The following is a 21,614-nucleotide window of genomic DNA, read 5'->3' as shown; positions in this document are numbered from 1 at the left end:
AGTTGTGTGCTGCAAGCGAGTCTGTAATATTAGTCAGGCAGAACTAGCGAGATGTCATCAGTGTGTGAATATTCTTCATGGTGTCCAATATTATGGCTGTGGTTTGGAGGGTGGCTGTCATAATAGACGATAAATCTAAGTTTATTCTGTGTATTTGCTCGTATTTTACAACCTGAGCCTGGTCTTACAATGATGATGTCATGGGGGGGGGGGCATGCTTCAATACACATTACTTAATTTGATTTCGTTTTTTGGGCGGTACAGTGGTGCAGTGGTTAGCACTGTCGCCTCACGGCAAGAAGGTTCCGTCTTGAGCACGGGATCTTTCTGTGTGGAGTCTGCATGTTCTCCCTGTTCCTGGGTGGGTTCTCTCTGGTGCTTCAGCTTCCTCCCACAGTCCAAAGACATCAAGAGAGGACGAGGCTGATTGATACTCTAAATTGACCGTAGGTGTGACTGTGAGTGTGAATGGTTGTCTGTCTCTATGTATTGGTCCTGTGATGGACTAGCGACCCATCCAGGGTGAACCCTGCCTCATCCCCGAAGGCTGCTGGGATAGACTCCAGCCCCCCTGCAACCCTCAATAGGATAAGTGGTAGAAAGTGGATGGATGGATTTTGTTTTTTGATAACAACGGAAGAGAGTCAGAATCTCATGAGCACTAAATTGTATTGACTGTGAAGGTCGTAGCATTTGCTTTGCATGGTTTTCAGACCCATCTGACCGTCCCCTAACCCCATTGTTCTGTGTAAAAGCATTTGTATTGTTTCCACACGAATTCGGGTTTCTTCTTAATTTGTCTGCAGCTGTTAACACCAGAGGCAAATCAGAGCTCCAGTTGGGCTTGATGTACCGTATCTGACCTCTAGGGGGCAGTGCACATCCATCAAAGGTCTGTCAGACCCACCGATCATCACAAACGACTTTAGTTGTTGATGTTGAGAGTTGTGTTTCTGCCTCTTAGTTGAAGTGCTAATCTGTAATCTGCACCTGTGGGGAAATTGTCTGTACTATCTTTGTCTGACAGATAATTGTTTTCTGTTTCTATAGTTGGTATCTTAGGGGATTTTTTGCCCTGAGTTTCCCTCACTTAAATGTCACCGTTCATAGCCAGTGTTTGATGAATAGCTTATTATTTACAAGTGCCTCAGTGACAAAAAAGACAATAGATACGTATGAGAAACCTAAAATATCCCAAGAACAAACATTCAATCGTGGCAATTTACTATCTTTACTTCCTTGATGAATCATTCTACAGACAGAGACAAAAGATTGAAACCATCACTTGTTTGTTTTAGTCTAGCCTTCCTTTTGAAAATACACAACCCAACCTCTAAAAAGTACCCAGACCTGGGACAGCACACCACAAGGTCCAACCCTGCTGGCACTCCATCCCTTGAAGTTCACTGTTCCACTTTTAGACCCGCAACTGGCAAGTGGCTCAGTCCTTTGGCCTGGCACTCATTCACTTTCACAGCCACCAGGTAAAAGCGGCGGTCAGCTGGCGAGACACAAGTGTCATGCAAGGCAAGTTGACATGTCAGTCATCACTGCCACAGTGGTAGACAGTCAAGGGACTGTGAGAGAGTCGGAGCCTCTAAAGTCAGTAATTCAGTGCTCCTGGCTTCCTAATGCGGACAGAAGGCAGGCAGCAAAGCTCTGTTAAACAGCAGATGTTTTACACTGCGGCCGTTACCCTCATTTCCTGGGCGGAGAGCTCTTTGCTCTATTAGACAAGTAACAGGAACCAGAAAGGGAGAGAGGGAGTGCAAGAGAAAAGTTAGCTCAGCTCAGAGCTCCCACAAATCACTTTGTCACTAGCAAGCTCTGACAAGCACCAGGAGAGGGGCAGTACGCTGGGAGAAAGGGAGAGAGAGAGAGCTGTGTAGTTAAATAGAGGTGTGAACAGGGAGTTGTGTCAGAGCAGACTCAGGGGGAAGCTGTGAAAGAGATGCAGAGGGCACAAATGAGGTGATATCGATGGATGGATAGAAGGAAAAGAAGGACTTGACTGGGAGAGGGACTGTTACTCCTGCTCTGGATGCTGCACTCGCTTCAAAAGAAGGTGTGTCAAACTTGAGATTTTGTTACGGGAGGTCAGAAGGAGAGTTTGTGTCTGTGCTCTGATCTTCTGAGAGCATCCCCCACTTGAAGCGCTTTCATCTCAGGCTTGGGAAGCTTTCCACTATTGTGTTACTGTAGTTGAGGATGAGGACACAGCGATAGAGACAGCTGCTCCGTGTGTGAGTTAGACATCTGATGTGTTGAGAGCATTTTCTTGTGAACTGCAGCTGTACACTGATCACATGCTGTTACAGCAAAAAACAAAAAAAAAGGGGTAGTCAGAGCAAAAAAGGTTTGTCAGAAGTTTTTAGACGTTTGATGCTTGAAGGCAAACTCGATGGCTTGACTGAATAAGTAAGTTTTTTTTAAAATACTATACTCGTCTTTCTTTCCCTTCTTTTTGGCTGTTGGAATAACCCTGGGCCAACTCAGAGCCCCTGAGAGTTGTATCTGGGCTGTAAAGGAAGCCAGAGGTCATCTGATCAAACTTCAGAGACATTTTCTCACATTAAACTCAAACTGTTTTGTTCCTCTTCTGTAGAGTGAGACTGCATTTGTCATCACATCTTTGTTTTTAATAGTCTTGAATGATGTGTCAAAAGACTTTGTGAGTCCAGGAGTACAGAAAGCTGAATCAAATGCAAAGTTAGTTCTGCCAAAATATTGCGGTGAATGTTAAACAGCTTTAGTCAGATTTGCTCGGCTCTTCTTTGGAAACATGTAAGAAGAACTGCCGGGTTGGCAAAACAACACTGGACAGACACGTGGAGTGGAGGTGTATATATTCTTATCGGATTTATTCTGTAAGTACAAGCTCTGTTGAGTTGGTTACTATAGAGATCTAAACCTCGGGGTCATTGACTGTGTGTGCATGTTTGGCTGGGCCGTGTTAGCATATGACAGCTCAGGTCTGGGCTCACTTCAGAGTCTGGGACGTCATTGTGTTACCTGTGCTGCTGAGTCAGAGGCTGGCTCATCACTCCATGTCTGTCCACCCACAGGGATCCTCTCCACCTGCTCCTATGCAAAGACGACACAAGTGCTAGTCGCTTTTCACAGCAGTAGTCCTGAATTTTCAGAAACTCTCCACACTGCCTTAGTTGTTCGGCCGTGCGTAAACACTTTGCGTCAGTCACACCTTTCCACGGAGTGATTCACTGTTCCCTAAGCATCCAGAGTCAGGCAGTGAGGGAAGAGGTGAGGGAGGACTTTCTAATAACTGATCAGTGGTTGAAGAGCTGCAACAATCAGGTTGGCACCATGAAGCTTTTATTCTTTACTATCATGGTGGTCTACATGGTGGGGAGCGGGAGTAGCATGTCTACGTGTAAGACGCTGGACTTGGAAATGGTGAAGAAAAAGCGTATCGAGGCCATCCGGAGTCAGATTCTCAGCAAGCTGCGTCTGCCAAAGGAACCTGCGCCAGATCAGGCTGGAGACGACCAGGACATCCCCACATCGCTGATGTCGCTCTACAACAGCACCAAGGAGATGCTGAAGGAGCAGCAGACCCAGGTCCACACAGATATCTCCACAGAACAAGAGGAGGAGGAGTACTTCGCCAAGGTGGTGCACAAGTTCAACATGACCAGTGAGTACTGCTTCAGTCTGGACTAACACATAAGACAGCCAAAGTGAGCCAAAGCCAAAACAATTACTGATGGTTTTACTACAGTGCTACAAATGTCAAATAATATGCTGATGCACACTTGGGTTTGGTTCTATTGGCAAGTACCTCTTGATACATTACGTATCACAATGGGATTTTATTGTGGTGTGTTGCAATGTAATATGATACAAAGCATAATGCAGTAATCCACATAATTTACTGAAAATTTTAAAACAGAGGTGACAATAGAACTAATTTAACATAATCTGAAATAGAGCTGGAAAATATAGATGAATTCAATTGATATGTTGCAAGGATGACTACCGGTGTTTTCACACAAAAAAAAAATTATAACATGATTTTGAATAAATAAGCAACAGTAATGGCGATGTAATGGTGAAGAGGTTATTAGATTTGCTGGAAATTTTTTTTAAAAATGCACAAATTTACTGAACTGCAACCTTTAAAGCCACAAAAAAAACAACAACAATGCTATATCACAAAATCTAGTCTCCTTTCTGAATACAGATATAATTTCAATGTATTGCAATTATCTCAGGATATATTACAATACAATCTCAAGACCAGAAGCTGAGACAACAACAAAAAAGATTGCGATACATTCTGCAATGATTTTATTACACAACCCTTATGCACAGGAAAGGACAAATAATAGAACAGATGTGAGATTCACAAAGAGAAGAAAAGAAACTAGAGATGCACCAATGATGGTTTTCATTTTAAGGCTTCAGTTAGTTTGGTAGCAGTTGCAAGCTGCCAAACTACATTCTACCAACATTCATTTATGTTTCTCAACGGAAATTTTACAGGAAACTCCCTTCATATCTGTTGCAATAGCAGCTGGAAAAGCAAAAATGTTTCCCACGAACTTAGTTGATTGACTAAGAAGGATAAATCTAGTTGCAATTATTTTCAGGACACATTTAAAAAAAAAAAACATGAGCCAACAAAAAGTGCATCACAGACTTGCAAATTATTATTATCTTTACCAGGAAGTTCTTGTTTTTGGTGGCCTTTGTCTATTTTGAGCAAAAACTATGTAGCTGATTTGAACTAAACTTGCGAGGGGGGTTGTAGAATGGACCGGCAACAATACATCATGTTTTGGGACACGTTGGTCATAGTGCAGCCTCGTTGCAACAGGAAATGATGGGGGTTGTTTTTGGTTGTTTTGTTTTTTTTTATTTTGCTTTTTTTTTACACTTCCACGTGCTCCTCTTCATGGGTTGAGCTGATCCATCTAAAATTTGGTTAGAATCACCTCATGAAGTTGGTGATGAGTAACTGAGAAGCCTGAGAGTTTTTGTTGAACAGTGTTACTGTTGCCAGGTGGCCAATTTTGCCCTAGAACAAGAAACTGTTCTAACTGGGCTCCATATTGTCAGAAATTTTCTAGACATCTCACATTTGATGAAGGTCCTGAAGACATTTGCAAGCTGAATTCAAGTCATTGTCAATAGAGAGCTGAGCGTTAACACTGAAGAGCAAAATAACCCCTTTGCTGCTTCTAATCAGCCAGAAATTAAAAAGGGAAGGGGAATATTTCATCCTCGACAATTTTTCAGTTTAGTTGATCACCCATTTACCAAAAGCCATTTAGACTGAAATATTTGAAATGCTCATCACGATCATAATTAGTTTAGAATAAATTACAAAACAAGTGATTAGATTAATGTCTAATTTATTGACAGCACTAAAAATATGTGTTCTCTAGTGCCACCTAGTGAATGCAGGAAGTGGTATTTGCACCATAGTACAGACCTTTGTTTGCTTCTCCGTGCAAAATACAGATATTTTCAGGTTTCGCCTCCCTCTCTCTCTACGGAACAGCCATCGAACACCCCCAATCTGCACGGGGGTGCGAAGTCGGTTGTTGGTTGCAGATTCAATCGGGGCCCGAACGCAGCAAGTGGTGAAAATTTACCTTGGTGTGGTTACGTGGTGTCTGAGTACTTTCTAGATGCAAACAGGACATGGACTGTTCATCCAAAAGGAAAAACAAAGGAAAAAAACAACAACAAAAACAGCAAAGGTTTGAAAAAAAAAATCACTGAAAAAATAATCATCATACAACCAATCCAATACAAACAGCGATTTAGAAATGTTGAACTCAACTAAAAAAACAGTCCTCTGTTAAAAGACAAAAGAAAGAGGGAAAAGTGCTACTTAGCATCATAGATAATTACAGAGGACAATGCTGCTCTTTGGAAGCAAAATGTTAATGGATTCACATACAAAGATGGTTTGAGGCATGTTGTTGTTCAAAGCAAATGTTTCACAATCTAATTTTATTGCAGCCGGCCTTCCAAATTTCATCACCAACAAGCCTGAAAGCAGGTGGTGGCATATACAGATTTTACAGCTCCAGCTCACATTGATCAGCATCTTCTCGATGGCTGCTGCCAGTTCCAATTTCTACCCTGAATTCCCTCAGCATGTGTACGCCTGATCTTCACCCAACATCTTCAGGCAACTTGTAGAGTTCAGAGATCACAGGCGTAACAAGTTAGCAGGCGTGTATGTTGCATCTGATCTAATGCTCCGTGTTGTGTTTGGTGTATCCACAACATTTTTGTTGATTTATTAGACCTGTATGTTTGGCTTCTCAGCATGATCTTTTTGTTCAGCCAAGTTGTTTTTTTTTTCTCTTTTGTTTAAAGTGGTGTTGGTGGTGGTGGTAGGGCGTATAATTGTGCAATGACTCGCAAATTGTTATGATAAACATCTTTTAATCGGTTTTGTGTCTTTACCTCATTGTTCTCTACATGTCTATACTCCTGACGGTATCTGGCAGGCATTCACTCTATCCCTCCTTTATCCACCACTTCAAAAGAAAGGCTTGAGAAGATGGACACATACACAGAAAAACTAACGGAGAACAAAGGAAGTTTGAAAAAGATGATTTGGTTCTGCTCTGATGTAAAAACAAAAAAAGCAGGCGGGAAAATGGAAAAATGAGATGAGAGAAGACATGAAATGCACTCCTTCACCCTCACCCTGTTTCATTCTCTCTTTTTTTCCCTTTGTTCCTCAGGGATCAGGGGGTTTCCTGTAACATGAGCATCAGGTTCTCCCTTGCATATCCTGTCACTTGCTCTCCATCATATCTCTTTCTATTTCTCCCTGGCCATTTCTGTTTCATTCCCTGACTATGTCCTAACCTCTTTGCTAGGCTTCCTGCGCTTATTATCAGAGTGGTTACATGTTTGTGTTTGTGACAGGGCAGCTTGGCAGGAAGGAAGGCAGGCTGATGGCCACTGAGATCGTGAGTGACTCAGGTCCGGTGCAAGCGGTGCCCATGGGGAGCATGTGTTTCCTACCTCAGTGGAATGCCAGAGAACACCCATCCACTGTCTTAACCCTCAGCATGGCTTCTTTTATACAGAGTAAACCTTCCATAAACTTGGAAAGGATGAACACCAAATGTGTGAGTGTAGGTGTGGGGGCCCAGCAAGAAATACTTTGCAATTATTTAAAACACAACCACACACACACACGCACGCACACACACCATACACATACACACACCACACACACACACACATACACACACACACACACAACCAGGAGGGTGTGGAAGACACTTCTGCTCTTCTGTGAGACGCAAAATAAAGCAATTAGTGCAGAATCCAACAAGAGAACAAGACTTTTTTCATATTCATTACCAGTCCTGTTCGTCACTTTAATTTGCGGTTCTTTTTATTGGATGACTAACACGTTCCTGATACACCTTAACTGCCTACAGGGATGCATATTTGTGTGCATTTTAGATTTGTTCTCCATGCTGGTAATTGTGGATAAAACTAAATTCCTTCAGCAAGTTAGCAGTCACCCTCCTCCTTCTCCTCCTCCATCTCAAATCTCCTGTTTAACATGGTGCTGCTCCAAAAGTAATTCAGCTTGTTTACAGAGGGAATTATTTTCTTCTTTGGAGCATGTCCATTTGTGCCATTCCAGAGTAAGAATGAGCTCACTTCTCTGGAAATGCATCACTAATTATATTAAATGAAATTTCTCTAAGCCGGTGATGGAGAATACTGGTGGAAGAGTGGCAAGTGTAAAACTTGAGGAGGGTCACGAGACATCAATGAGCAGGCTGTGGGAGGGTGGAGCTGAGCATATGAAGGAGGCAGGTATTTAGCGTGTTGCTGGAATCTGGTTCCTCCCACTGGTAATTACAGAGCTGCCTCCCTACCTGTCACAACAGCTGTCCCCGGCTTACCTGCGGATAGGCTCTGATTCAACACAAAACAAAATCCTCCCACACCCAAGTTGGTTAGTACGCAGGCTAGGGTGTTAGCTATAGTTGGAAGCATAAGGTGCCTTTCCTGCCAAGCATTGAGAATTTTATACTTTATTCCCCCAAAATGTTGTGCTTTCCCCCTAAAAGGCCTCTAGGGACAATGTAAACTGTGTTAATTAGAAAGTAGAAGTGAGGACAAAGCTTCACCATAATTATGGCACCGCAGCTAATACGCTTCTTAGGGGAAGTGATCTAATTTCCTGTTTCGTAAACACTTCTCTAACCCTTAACACATTTATATCAGTTGACTTAATTCAACTCGTTTCTCAGTACCTCATCGCCAGTCCGTCCACATACACTGATGCGAAGGTGTGTTTTTCAGTTCATGCACTTATATCCTGACATTTGACTCTTCTTTCTCTGGGTGGGACAACTTAAATGTCATCTCATTTCCCCTTTACACCCCACACCAGCTCTTTTTTGGTTTCAGTTTGGCTTCATTACAAAGGATGAAATACTACCTATAGTCAGTAACAGTGCTGATTCTGATAAATGATACACAAGTAGCCGTGACATGCAGGATCCTGGTACGGCCTGGATCGAGTGTGTGAGGCTAAAATGCTGTCAAGGAGTAATTCCTGGATTTGAGAGCAGAGAATCGCAGCTTTGGCAGGCTGAGGCAAAGTAGAAGGTTTTGGATCAGGGCCAGACCAGGCTCCATTGATAAACATCTCCGATTCCTGTGCACCGCTTCCCCACCCCTCTCACAACTATGTGCTAAAGTCATACGAGCGCATTCTTCACTTCGCTGTTTTCTTTGCATTGATGGTGTTGCAACCCCCCCCCCCCCCAACCTTCTACCCACTCTCCTCTACCCGCTCTCTTTCTGCAGCATTTAACTTGTGCATCTTACATCCTTCGGGTATCAAAGTCACATATCGTCACCTTCTAACCCCTTATGGTGTTTTATCTAAAGTTTGGGGGTTTTTCTGAAAAATTTGAAAACATGACATAGGCGATTATTTTAAGAAGGCGACGATATCTGATTTACTTAATCTTTTGTAATCTGGTAGATTTATGACATGCAGCTCTGTTTTCTATCAGGCCCTGCAGGGGGGATGTGCCTCCTTCCATGATACGAGCAGGCAGGCATGTGTATAAAAGTTACAAATATGGGTAGCAATTGAGAGAGAAAACAAAACGCTCTCTGTGGTCAGCAGCTGGAACAGATGAGTATTTGGCTGCAGCTGATTGCTGAGTAACACTGCACTTATTTAATTTTATTACTGTGTGTTCAGAATTTGGGAAAATTCATGTGTTCCACTGATGTTTGAAATTAAAGTCTTGTAATAACCATATGTAATACTACAGTCATCATGTATGTAGTGAGCTCAGAGTTGTATTTACTAAATCTGGAGTTCAATTAGGACCAATCTCACCCCAAACAAAGCTAAAGTGTAGAATCTTGGGCAAGCTTTTTAACAATAGGATGGAGAGAGTCTTTAAAACCTGAGAGTAAGTAAGGACTGTTTCATATCTGGGCCCCTCTTTATAAAATCAGTGGAATTTTTGAATGAATGAATTTTTAAATGCCTGAAAAAAGGGTCAATAGCTCTCACAACGTTTTGTTTTATGATATAAAATACATAAGTAAATACTGTACGCATGTGTTTGTAAGTAAAATTGGAGGTTGCTATCAGGTGGCTATGGAAGACAATCCACATTCAAAAAAGCAAATAAAAATAACACATAAATATGACATAGAATCCCAATTTACATCAAAACACCACCCAAGTATTGTGATAGAATCGAATTGGGACACTTGTATCAGCCCAGCTCTATAAGACCTTGTGTGTTTGTTAGCAGGATATCTCAGAGGGCACCCAGACAGCACATACCTCCATTAAGGCAATATGAAGTCATCCAACCAAACTAATTTAAAATCCATCAAAAATGTTTGTTATTATCATTCTGCAAATGCCAGTGATTAGAGGATGTCTTTGGTGGTGATAGTGATTAAGGGAGGAGCCATGGAGAACAGGGGTGTTTAATACCATTCAAATACTTCCTCCTGTTTTTATAGGCAGCTCAAATAAAGTTTGGCCATGATCTGTGTGATCTTTTTCTTGCCCTAAAAAGTTCTGTAACATATAGAAATAAGTAACTACCTTTTCTTCAACTACTAATAGGAAAAAATGTCACAGAGAACACCAAGAACTCCAAAACCATTCCAATGTTCTTCAACATCTCCAAGATTCGTCAAAGTGTTGGGGATTACCGCCTGCTGACCAGTGCAGAACTACGGATGCTAATCAAGCAAACAGCCATACCCAATGAGCAGCGGGTGGAACTGTATCAGGGTCTGGGTACCTCTGCCCGCTACCTCGCCTCTCGCTTCATCACAAACCAGTGGAGAGACAAGTGGCTGTCTTTTGATGTCACCGAAACCTTACAGAAATGGCTCAATGGAGCCGGTGAGTTCAACACACAGTGCACTCAAAGATCTATCAAATAATGTGGATGTGTCCAGTCGCAATATAACAACTAGTTTTAAAATCTGAATTTCTGTTCGAGCAGAGGATGAGCAGGGTTTCCAGCTCCGGCTGTACTGTGAATGTGGCCAGACGACTGTTGAGAGTGGTTTCAGTTTCTCCATCTCTGGAATCACCACCGACAGGGGAGACAAAGAAATAATAGAACAGATGACACGACAACCACCCTACATCCTGACTATGTCAATCCCTCAAAACAGTAACAGCAACGTCACTTCACGAAAGAAACGCTCCACGGAAACCAGGGACACCTGTACAGCGTAAGTAACCCTGCCTATGTGACACATTCTGTTGTTATTTTGGTTTGCAACTTAAAAATCTAAGAGTGTGAGTGTGTGTGTGTGTGGGGGGGGGGGGGGGGGAGTGCTTCTCATCTATGATGTGTCTTTTAATGGACTGCATTTACGTCAGAAGGGTGACGTGCTCCATAATATGGCAGCTGATTGGAAGTCTCTCGCCTTGCTCAAGGACGCTTACCACGTTCAGTGGAAACACCCTACTTTCTCACTAGTTTTGACCTGAACCATTGCCTCATTGATGGAGGGCGTTGCACAATACACCAAATCACGCGCCAAGCAGTGTTGTCTCCCAGGCACTTTGGTTTAACAATAAAATTCAGTTGATATATAGAAAGTAGAACAAATGAAACCCAATTGTATATCATAACATTTATGGGGATGTGTGTCACAGTTCTCTATGGGAAGAGTAATCCACCAAAAAAAAGAAAAATCATTAACTCACTGGCTCTCATGTGGGTGATAAGACACTGGGTGTCACCTGTTCATCCTTAAATGTATCACAATGCTGTGAGACCAGAAGGAGGGATATATATATATATATATATATATATATATATATATATATATATCTCTCAAAAACTAATTTTAGTCAATTCACCTCTCATATTCAGCTGCTGGCCATGCAATCATGGGATTGGTCAGTTAAAACTGTCCTTGGTCCAGCTTAAAACCCTGCGTGCAACTCATTCATTTCCTACAGCTGCGATGCTCAAAAATTCTCCACACCATCTGCTCCTACACTTCACTAAAAAGATATTTCCGTGTTTTCTCGAGCGCAGCCAGACAGAGACCTGCTGCGTGAGGAGCCTGTACATCGACTTCAGGAAAGATCTGGGCTGGAAGTGGATACATAAGCCAACGGGCTACCTCGCCAACTACTGCATGGGGTCCTGCACCTACATCTGGAATGCTGAAAACAAATATTCTCAGGTATACTGCAACACCTCTCTGTGTTTTACATGGTTGAATAGTTGAATAAGACAAGATGCTTTGGCAGTTCAGTCTGGAGGATTTCTGAAAACTTTCCCTTCCATCATCTCTGAAGAACTGTTTTGAATCAAAACGCAATTAGTGACGAACACAGAAAATATTGAAGCCTCATATGAGAGAGAGGAATTATTATGAATTTAAACAATCACTTAAATGATTGGCAGATTAATCAATTTGTTCAATGACTGAAACTTGAAATCTCCACCATGTGATGAATTGTAGTTGTTTTTTTTAACAATCACGATTTCCAGAGGAGAAAGCCAACAGACTTTGGTCCCTTTGACCCTTATCTCCAGCACCACAGAGGGGTTTTCCACAAAATTTGATAGAACATTATCGATGCCCGGAAAATAAAAAAGAGAAAGAAAAGGTTTTCATCTAGCATCATCAAAAGATCAAGGTTTAGACTCTTCCAGTTCGCATTAACGGTTTTCAGAGGGTCTTTCCCGTGGCGTCAACATGAGTGTAACTTTGTGGATTGGACTGATATCACCACATTCAGCAGTCCGGTGTACTGCTATGAGATTTAGCACAGATGTTATTGTGCCTCTATAGGGTGAACTGTAAGTTTGACGATTCGATGACTTTTCTTGTTTGGCCACCAACATCAGGTCAAATCCTGGCTGATTGATACTGGATAGAATCGAATATAGACAGAGAGAAAATCAATTGACAAACTACTAAGAAACAAATATTTTAAGGTAATTTCAAACATAATCACACAAAAACAAATAAATATTTGCATGCTTTTATTGTAAATGACCACAAAAGTCTGTTTACAATATTTCTAATGGCAATTTCCATGAATTCTGAGATTTTACCTCTGTTGGCTACATCAACTTGACTTGTACATAACTGGCATGAAATAAAAACCTCCATGAAACAAATGACATCCAATTCATGACAGTATTTTTGTCTCACGGGGCTCACAGTGGTTTAAGGTATCCCTTTCGTCCCGCAGCAAACCCAAATGACAACTGTGAGTGTTGTAAATCAGTTTTTTTTATCAGCCCTGGGACCTCAGGATGTCATTAACGGATTCCCTGAAATTAGCACCACTATGTTGTTTTCTTACATGGTTTTCCACAGCAAAAACCCTTGGCATTGCCCAATGCCACAAAAATTCACAGAAATGGCCCTAAACTGGCCATTCAGTCTTTCTGTTTACACTGCCATGTAGAATCTGTTTCACAAACTCACGAGTTGACAGAAGCCTCAACCATGACGGAAACCACAAATTTACCACAACAACGTGGAACAAGTAGCAGAAGAAAAAGGAGTAAAATAGACCATAACAAACATAACTGCAACACAGCAGTTCCTCCTAGTTAATAATTTTTGCTTTGCTACTTGGAATCTAACTCGCCGTCAAAGCCGCAGCAAAAACTTTTTCAGTTCATTTATTCACATCCATTATGTCAACTTCTGAGTCCCGTCCAGGCCAATCAGTTGAACCCCCGCCCAGCAGTTTTTCCAGGGCCCCACAGAGGTTCCCTCCCCAGAGAAGTTAATTATTTCTCACCAAAAAAAAAGGCCCTGAAAGAGGTCCAAAATACAGTTGCCCTAAAATTGCCTCTTGTCTTAGAAGAATAGGAAGCATTAGCACCCATGTATCCCTTATCCTCTATTTTCTAAGTAAGACCTTGTAAATCCTCTCAAATCTAGCCCTTTACTATTGCCCTTGCCTTTTCACATACCATGTCAGTGATGAAACGCGGCGCTGACTTCTCTGTTTTCTTGTTTCCCCCTAATTGTTTACAGATTCTGGCTCTGTACAAGCATCACAACCCAGGAGCCTCAGCTCAGCCTTGCTGTGTTCCGCAGGCGCTGGAACCGCTTCCAATTCTTTACTACGTGGGCCGGCAACACAAGGTATCTATGACATTCAGTCAGAGGTGAAATGTTTACAAGAAACCCTCATGTGAAAGCAACACTTGGAGATGATTTATCACATCGCTGTTGATTTTCGCTTTCAGGTGGAGCAGTTGTCAAATATGATCGTGAAGTCCTGCAAATGTAGCTAAAAATACAACAGAGCGCGACGCTCTGCTTCCCCTCAAACATAAATGGAAGAGGTCATGTTTGAGACCACTGACTGGAGCATCTAACAGACAAGAGAGGACAAGAAGAACAAGATCTTTGTTGTCTGCCTTTCCTCATGCTGGCCCTGCCATTATCATGTTGGAAGCCATGGACTTCTTTTATATAAATATCATTGATAATATTTTCTATGTGTATATACTTTTTTCCTTACAGTAGTAAAAAGATCTTTCCTGAAACTGATTAATTTATTTGTCAAATGAACAGCTCTGTAAAGACATTGTACTCATGTATAAAAGTACCCCGGAAAAAGCTCAAATTTTGTACTTAAAAAAAGGTGTTAAAAAGGATAATATAACGGACACAAGGACCAAAGTGACCAAGATGGAAGAACGCTTGCACGAACGGTTAGGACATTTCTGCCACCTCAACCTCCAGAAGTCACAGTGAAAGGTGCTAAATCCCAGGTATGGAAAACAGTGGTTCTTGGGGTTTTCCTGGATAAAATATCTGCAGCATAAAGGACAGCAGACAACCACAAGGACAGTCCGACCTGTGAGAACTCCCTCTGACTGAGTAGCTCGAGCTCTCAGCAACGTTTCACACGCATCACTTGTACTTGCTTTGTTTGTTTTTTTAAACCCACGTGATTCTTATAGGGCTTTTTTTGTTACAATTTGTGTTCATAGTTGAATGTCAGCTTGTCGTTTTTCCATGCTGTCTTAGTCATGACTGACGTCAGTGGTGATAGCATGTTTTTCACTCCATTGAGATTTAAAGCCAGCTTGTTTTCTTTCGACAGTGAGTGACTGGGAATGTTGCTGTTCTAGGGAAAAGACATTCAAAACTTACATTTGCTGTTGTTTTTTTTAAATCGCCACAGTAAATTAGCAGCAGTTTATTGCCTTTTATTTTTTACTTTAATCTGAAATGTGACGCCTTTTGCCCAATTCATTTCTCTTGAGGTAATTCCGTGACAGTTTTAGACATAAAAGAACACTTTTTTCCAGTTTATTTTTATAGTGCAGTATAATTTGTATTTGTAAATACTTTCAAAAATGGAATAAACACTGACATTAAATTATCATGTCAGAGTGGAAAGTTTTTGTGAGCTGTCATCTGAGTAGAGTAGGTGTGTGTGTTTGCTTGTCAGAGCATGTATATGTAAAGTGTATTTTGCTTCTAAAGTACTCACAAATAGGTGTCTTGTGGATTACTTCTTTGTGTCTCCAGAATGCAGAAAGAGCCAACAACATATATAGCTTGTCGCTAATGAAATCTTATGGCTAACAACAACAAAACTGTCCAAAAACATCCTTTACAAATGCTCAAACACATCAAGTTACAATCCACATCTTCCTTTATCCAGTTGTAACCTCCATATTGTTACGTGTGGGTGGTGAGGGGTGAAGTAGACCCAAAGCAGACTGTAGGATGGTGCACAAAAAGAGTTTTTATTGATTCACGGGGTGACTTGAGATGAGGACACTGGAGGCTTGACGTGAGAGCTGGAGACTGATGACTTGACTTGAGACTGGAGACTGAAATGTGGTTAGTGACACCATGAACAAAAGACACGCAACACCTAACATCACACGCAACAACGCAACGAAACACGACAATGGACCAACCCCGGTCAGGGGAAACACAGAGGTTAAATGCATGAGGGAAAAAGAGACACAGGCGGTGCAATCACCCAGGTGAGACACATAAGGTAATCACAGGAGGGAGGTCAGGAAGACAGGACATGACTACAAAATAAAACAGGAAGCACGAGACAGGGATCGTGACACATATTCCGCAAACTCTTAAGTTTGACCAAAAAACAAGCTATAACATTGTTGGTTTGGCATTTAACATGAGCAAGCGCAGACAATTGTGAGCAACTTCTTTGCCAGTTGGTTGTGCCTGGTGCGACTGTGAATGGCAGCTGAACTCAAAGTATTCAAATCTATTTGTTTTTACCTAAAATTAAAGGGTTTGTAGATTAAACTGGATGATGCACTCTAAAGTTTTGAAATGGCCATTTTTTGGGGGTAGTTGTTTCCGTTGTTAGCCATCAGTCACCATTAGCTTCCAGCTAAATTTACATGGCTAGCTCTGTCTTGAGTCACAAAGCAGTGATGCAGGGGGAAAAGCTTTAGACGTGAGCTGAGACACCTACTCGGAGGACTTGAAACACAAAATACATATATGTGTGTAGACATTTTTGTGTGCTCTATTGGCAAATCCCTATTTACACATAGTTTTGTCTTGTTTATGATATGTCTAATTTTGGTTACTCAATTTTCAGAAAACTAATGAGTTGGATATATCCTACCTCTGCCCCCACCCACCCCACAATTTTAGCACTGCTGATGGGATATACAGTACCCCACTGAAAGAAACCCAGGTCGTGCACTAAGCAATGACTGTTCCATGTCAGATTCACAAGTGGAAAAGTGGCATCTGCCAGGTGTGTGTGGTCTATTTCTGAGCAACCAGTGGATGCCTGTTTACTCTGGACTGAGTAGCAAGGCCTGCGGGGCTTCACCAGCGGCTAAGCTAACATCAGAATTCCTGGATGCACGACCCCCGCTCTTGGCAATGCTTCTAACTTTATGGATGCAAGCCATAACAACATTTTTTACTATCTCCATGCACCTTGTCCATCCCCACCCCCACCATACCAGCCCCACCCCTCTCCCTCAGTACTCCAGGGATTACTGGCAACCCGTGAGGCTGAATTGGGAATGAGGAGAGCAGGTTCAGACCCGTTGGTAAGTCCCAGACTTAAGGGCAGTGACTACATGGAAAATTAAACGCACATACTACACATGCACATGAAAACACTGAACCCGCTGACACACAGCCGCGGCTCCGGCACATGAAATGCTTTATATAAGCTTTCGGCGTGCCGGATGCTTGTGCTGCTAACAAGGTGACAGTGATTCGTGCTATCTTGTTCCAAAGCTGGTCATGTTACCCAGGGTTCTTCTGGAAAGCGTAGAAATGTTCCCTTCTGAAGGCAGATAAACACAGTAAAATGAAACACGATCAGCATAATTGAAACTCCTTTTGTCTCACCTCTCAAAATGATTGCGACAGATCTGTTGCCAGGTTTTGCTTTTTAATGGTGCCGAGGCACATTATGTTATCTTGGCAGGGAACATTAAAACATTTTTTTCTTCACGAAAACAGGATCATTACCAGGCCTGAGAAAACAAAAGGTGTGTTTTGTTGAAGGAGAAGAGGTGATAGAAAAACGGTTCTGAAAAGGCAAGCATCTCCACTTCACTTTCCCTGTGATGTCCAGAAAAAGGTATGAATGTCAGGAGGCTCATAAATCTGTCATGGTGTTAATGGAACGGTCCCAGAGGGAAGTCAAACTCAAGTAGGCTTATCCCTCTAACCAATGTTAATTTCTCAGCAGCTGCTTCCTTTCAAGCCCTCGGGCTTTTAATGGCACTGAAACAAACTGCTGACATCTCCTGCCACAAATCGAAGCACATCCCAGAATTTGCTCCATCCAGAGAAAGGAAAAAAGTGTACACCGTAGCATGTGTGAGTGTTACACCACAGGGGAAAAAAAGCAAGGAATGCTTGCTGCATTTGTAAATCGGGCAGGTGTTCCTTTATCACTAATGCAAGCCTTGTGCTGAGGTTTTATGACGATGAGTAACCCTCAAGTTGTTGCGGTGCTGCGCTTCATCAGAGCAAGGAAGAAATTCACTTTTGCCATAATTGAGCCTTTATAGCATCGGTGTGCTGTTTTTCATCTCCTTTTATCTGTAAAAATTGAAAAGCCTGGTTTAATGGAAAGCTGCCTGAAACATTCTCTCCCTCTCTCTCTCTCTCTTCTTTTTAACGAGTTGATCACGCTACTCTCATTTGTCCTGCCGCCGGTCTTGAAATGCTATTTTGGGTTGTGTCTTATGACAACATCTATGACATGTGCAATTATATGACCACTGATCTTTTGCCACAAGTGGTCATTAAAAGTGGGGGCAGTAAAGCGGACTGGTGTAATTCCTGTAGACTCAGACACAGCTGACTGTGACCTTAATAACACACCCTGGTGTCCTGCTGCTGCTCAGCTCTGCTTCACAAACACACAGCTGCTGAGGGCCATTGTTGCTCCAGGTGCTGCATCTATATAAATACACCAATCGGCAAACAGGCCAGCCTATATTCACACTTAGAACTGGTTTGGGAGTTATTTTGTCCCCATTTCATTTCAGTGTCGGTTTCATTTTAAGACCGATAATTCACCATCATGAACATTTCTTTTTATTAAAAAAAACAAACATGTTATTGATGTGAGTTACATCAGTTAAAGACATTTAACTGAATGTCATTTTGATTTGATAGATTTCTGAAGGAGGTCTGGAGCTGCCAGAAGAGTTCAGCAATTAAATTGTATCTTGTGGCAATGAAATTATTCAGTTGAGGGAACAAGTTAAAGCTCATGACAATTTTTTTTTATAAAAACAGAAAAAAATTCCCTATTCAGTAAAATACAGTCACTACTTCCTGCACTAAGATAACCCAGTTAATTTCCATTAATTCCCAAGGAAAGTTTCCAACTTTGAATATTTCTGAATATTTACAAACCTAAGTAGAACTGAGAGGTTTTCCATTTCTGCTGAATATGCAAAGGAGATCAGCCGGGTTTTCCCCATCCAATTTGCTTTGCCACCACCCCTCTCTCACTTCACACCCTAACTCAAGATGGTTATCACGGTATGAGTCAGAGCGCCATATCGCTTCTTTTCTCTGCTTTCTCCCATCTTTTTCTTTTGTTAACCCCTGCAAACTCTTTGAAGACGCTCCCTGGCCATTTTGTGTTATCACCTGAACAAAACATGGTGTGTAATAAGGGAAGAAAACAGATGTAGAGTGAGGATATAGATAGAGCAGGACCACACACCCTCTGCTTTCTAGTCGATTAGCTCAACAGTAATGTCTGTGAAACTAATTAACTGAATTTTTTTTTTTTTTTTAATTCACAAAGAATCTGTCACTTCGCGCTCGTGACCAGTAGCTAACTGAGTACACGCAGGATCAAACAGAGCCGTGAGACTCAAACCCTCTTCAAAGAGAAAAGTACAAAGGGAAAGTATGTCTGAGGGTCTGAGTGTGGTTATGAAACACTGACTCATTTTGCTGGACCTCAGTAAGTAAGAAATGTTTGCTAAAAAAGGGAAGGTACCAATTATATCTCTGGACTGACTCCTTCTCGCGGTTCCGCCCCTCCATTTCCTTCCTTTTTCTACTCTCTCTCTCTCTCTCTCTCTCTCTCTCTCTCTCTCTCTCTCTCTCTCTGTCCCTGGACACAGAGGGACAATCTACCCCTATAAACAACCGACATCTCTCAGGAGGATAGGAGGAGAGGATTTCACTCTACAGAGACGACACTGTAGATTCTACAGATGAGGGATGAATGGGGAAAAACCTGACTAAATTTAACACAGAGGATTCCATGCAGAATAGAAGCATCAATAAATGGATAAGACTAATAAGCTATGGTGTTCTCCGACACCAGATTTCAACCCAAATGAATATATTTCGGAAGAATATTTCCCAGTAGCATTCCAGAGACTTGAAGAACCTCTGCCAAGGCAAAGTGAAGCGGTTCTGGTGACTCAACACTTAAGTAAAGCATGTTGGATTTTCCTTTATTTGTCAACTGTCTGTAGAGTAGGGCCAGCCCCGAAATAGCAGTTTAATCACACAACTCTGATGTAGAAATCTACACCAGTGGATGGAAGGAGAGATAGTGGGATTCATAGGCTTTGTATCAACCTCCTCCCAGGGTGCAAAAATGAAGCCAGCACATCCGTGATATGGACAACCCCTTGTGATATCACGGCAATTTAGCTTTCGGGGAGCTCGACTGACGTCTGTTTCTATGTACAGTCGATGGTGGAAAATCTTAAATAAACTACTGACCTGATTTACATGACAGGAAAACAAAGAACATTCAGTTTTAGAGCAGATTTCAAAAGCAGAGAGCAATTTAGACTTTTAAAATAAATGGGAATATGTGGGAGTACAGACGTCTTTGAGCCTGTCCAACTTTAAAAGCGTCCTGCTTTGACATATGTGCAGCCACAGACTCCATTCAGCCCTTCAAATACTCTCACGCCTTTGATCCTTCGGCTTTCCTCTGCGCATTTACCAAAAATGTTTGGTTTAGGGGATTGAGGAGTTTCTTCTAAGGTGATAGGTTTTACAGTTTTTTCGGCAATTTGTCACATGGCCAACTTGAGTGTACTGAAGGGAGTTTTGCAAGACCAGAAAGAATCAAATTCTAAAGCGATCTCAGTTGCATAGATTTCTCTCCATAAGCACATAATAGGTATGAAAATATAGCCACAAGCCTGCGCTCGCTCTTGATGTAAACGTCTGACTCAGTTGAGGTTTCTAACCTGAGATTTAACTCATAATTCTGGGTAATCAAGCGTTCAGCTCTTATTCTCTGCAATTTCACTCCTAACTTTCCTGCAGCGTGTGGAAGTGTGTTCTATTCTCATGCTCAGCTAGCTAAAAATATTTAAACCACTGTTTAAAAGGTTTATTTTTAAGGTAAACATCCTTTATTTAGGGCTCAGAGTTGTTTGGATACAACTTCAGCAAGACTGTGTGGTTCACACAAATGTATGACTGACAAACTGCCACAGTTACTCAAATATAAACATCAAAACCACAAGCAATTAATAAATAATAAGATCATCAGTTCCAAGCAATTTCAAAAATATAAGTCATAAGTTTGATTTTAAAAATGCAAAGCACTGTGGGTAATCCTGGTTTGGTCCTAACTATAATAGGAGGTGTGAAAATAACCTCAGACCTCGGTCAGATTTTGGCCAGCGGACCAATATTCAGTCTGCTGTGCTTTTTCTGCAATGTGAAAATACTTTCTTTTGGATGACCGAGATGTTAAATTGGCGACGATGACATGCCAAAGTCAGACACAACCTCCCCTACCACGTCTGGATGTCCACTGCTACATATGTTACTTCCCCTTATGAGTACTGTTTCCTTGTTTTTATTATATATGTACATTTTCCTACTTCCATATTGCAGGTGCTCCATTTTTGTTTTCATTTTGCTGTTTAACACCAAAAGAAGTCCCTGTTATGTGACTAATGAAATTACCTTATTTTATTTTATTCAGATTTGAGAGCGTAAAAATGCTCTTTTTAGTTTTCCAAAGTTGGGAAAAATAGTCGGTAAAAGTAGCTTTGTTAGTTTTAGTTTTACTCTTGGGAACCTGAGGTGTCTGCACCAGTTCATGCGATTTGATATTTTGAGGGTGTTTGGTGATTTATGAGCAATTAATAGTGTCTTGAAGTTGACTCGCTCAGATCTGACAACCGGAGTGATGGTCTGAGCTTTTCTTTTCCTTGTCTTCTATTCCTGCGGCAGCATTCTGGATCAATTGTGGTCTTGGACAGACCTGTGAACAGCCTGTTGTAGTACTCCAGCCTGCTGCAGATGACATAACAGCTAATAAATCCTCCTCCGTGACACTGACACTACTTTTTCACTATAGGGTTTTATATTCCTCACTACACATAAGGCCAACACTGCATAGCATAGTATGCTGTGCACCAAACAGTAGAAACTGAATTATTTTTGACTCCTCAGAAGCTCATAAAACAGGGCTGCCAGGAGAGGAGGCGGAGCTTGAGCTCTCCCCCGTAGTGAGTGCGGCTGAACCGAGGCGGTGACCCTCACCGGTGGGAGTAAACTATAAGTTCAGTCACACTCTATTACTCATCCCATGTCTTACTTGGATGGAGTCACAAACA

At 41.7% G+C, this 21,614-nt stretch overlaps 1 protein-coding gene across 1 annotated transcript; it reads left to right on the top strand.

Moving 5' to 3' along the window:
- Nucleotides 1-1,749: 1,749 nt before the first annotated feature.
- On the top strand, nt 1,750-14,903 carry tgfb1a (transforming growth factor, beta 1a). Its single transcript, XM_086216378.1, has 6 exons — nt 1,750-3,655; nt 10,127-10,411; nt 10,515-10,749; nt 11,568-11,718; nt 13,540-13,650; nt 13,755-14,903. Exons 1-6 carry the CDS (start codon nt 3,325-3,327, stop codon nt 13,800-13,802), a joined length of 1,161 nt encoding a protein of 386 aa, XP_086072504.1. The 5' UTR covers nt 1,750-3,324; the 3' UTR covers nt 13,803-14,903.
- Nucleotides 14,904-21,614: the final 6,711 nt, after the last annotated feature.

The sequence above is a fragment of the Aulostomus chinensis genome, chromosome 10, assembly GCF_037954235.1.
Source record: "Aulostomus chinensis isolate RoL2024-O1b breed Wild chromosome 10, RoL_Achi_v1.0, whole genome shotgun sequence".
In the NCBI taxonomy this organism is placed as follows: Eukaryota; Metazoa; Chordata; class Actinopteri; order Syngnathiformes; family Aulostomidae; genus Aulostomus; species Aulostomus chinensis.
Note: the sequence above shows the minus strand (reverse complement) of the source record. Positions and strands in the feature narration are given on the sequence as shown.

Bases quoted from the DNA above. Each gene is read 5' to 3' on its own strand.
- tgfb1a (XM_086216378.1), top strand. From the start codon at position 3,325: ATGAAGCTTTTATTCTTTACTATCATGGTGGTCTACATGGTGGGGAGC. The intron at 3,656-10,126 runs GTGAGTACTGCT...AACTACTAATAG, and splicing joins GCACAAGTTCAACATGACCA to GAAAAAATGTCACAGAGAAC. The intron at 13,651-13,754 runs GTATCTATGACA...TTTCGCTTTCAG, and splicing joins ACGTGGGCCGGCAACACAAG to GTGGAGCAGTTGTCAAATAT.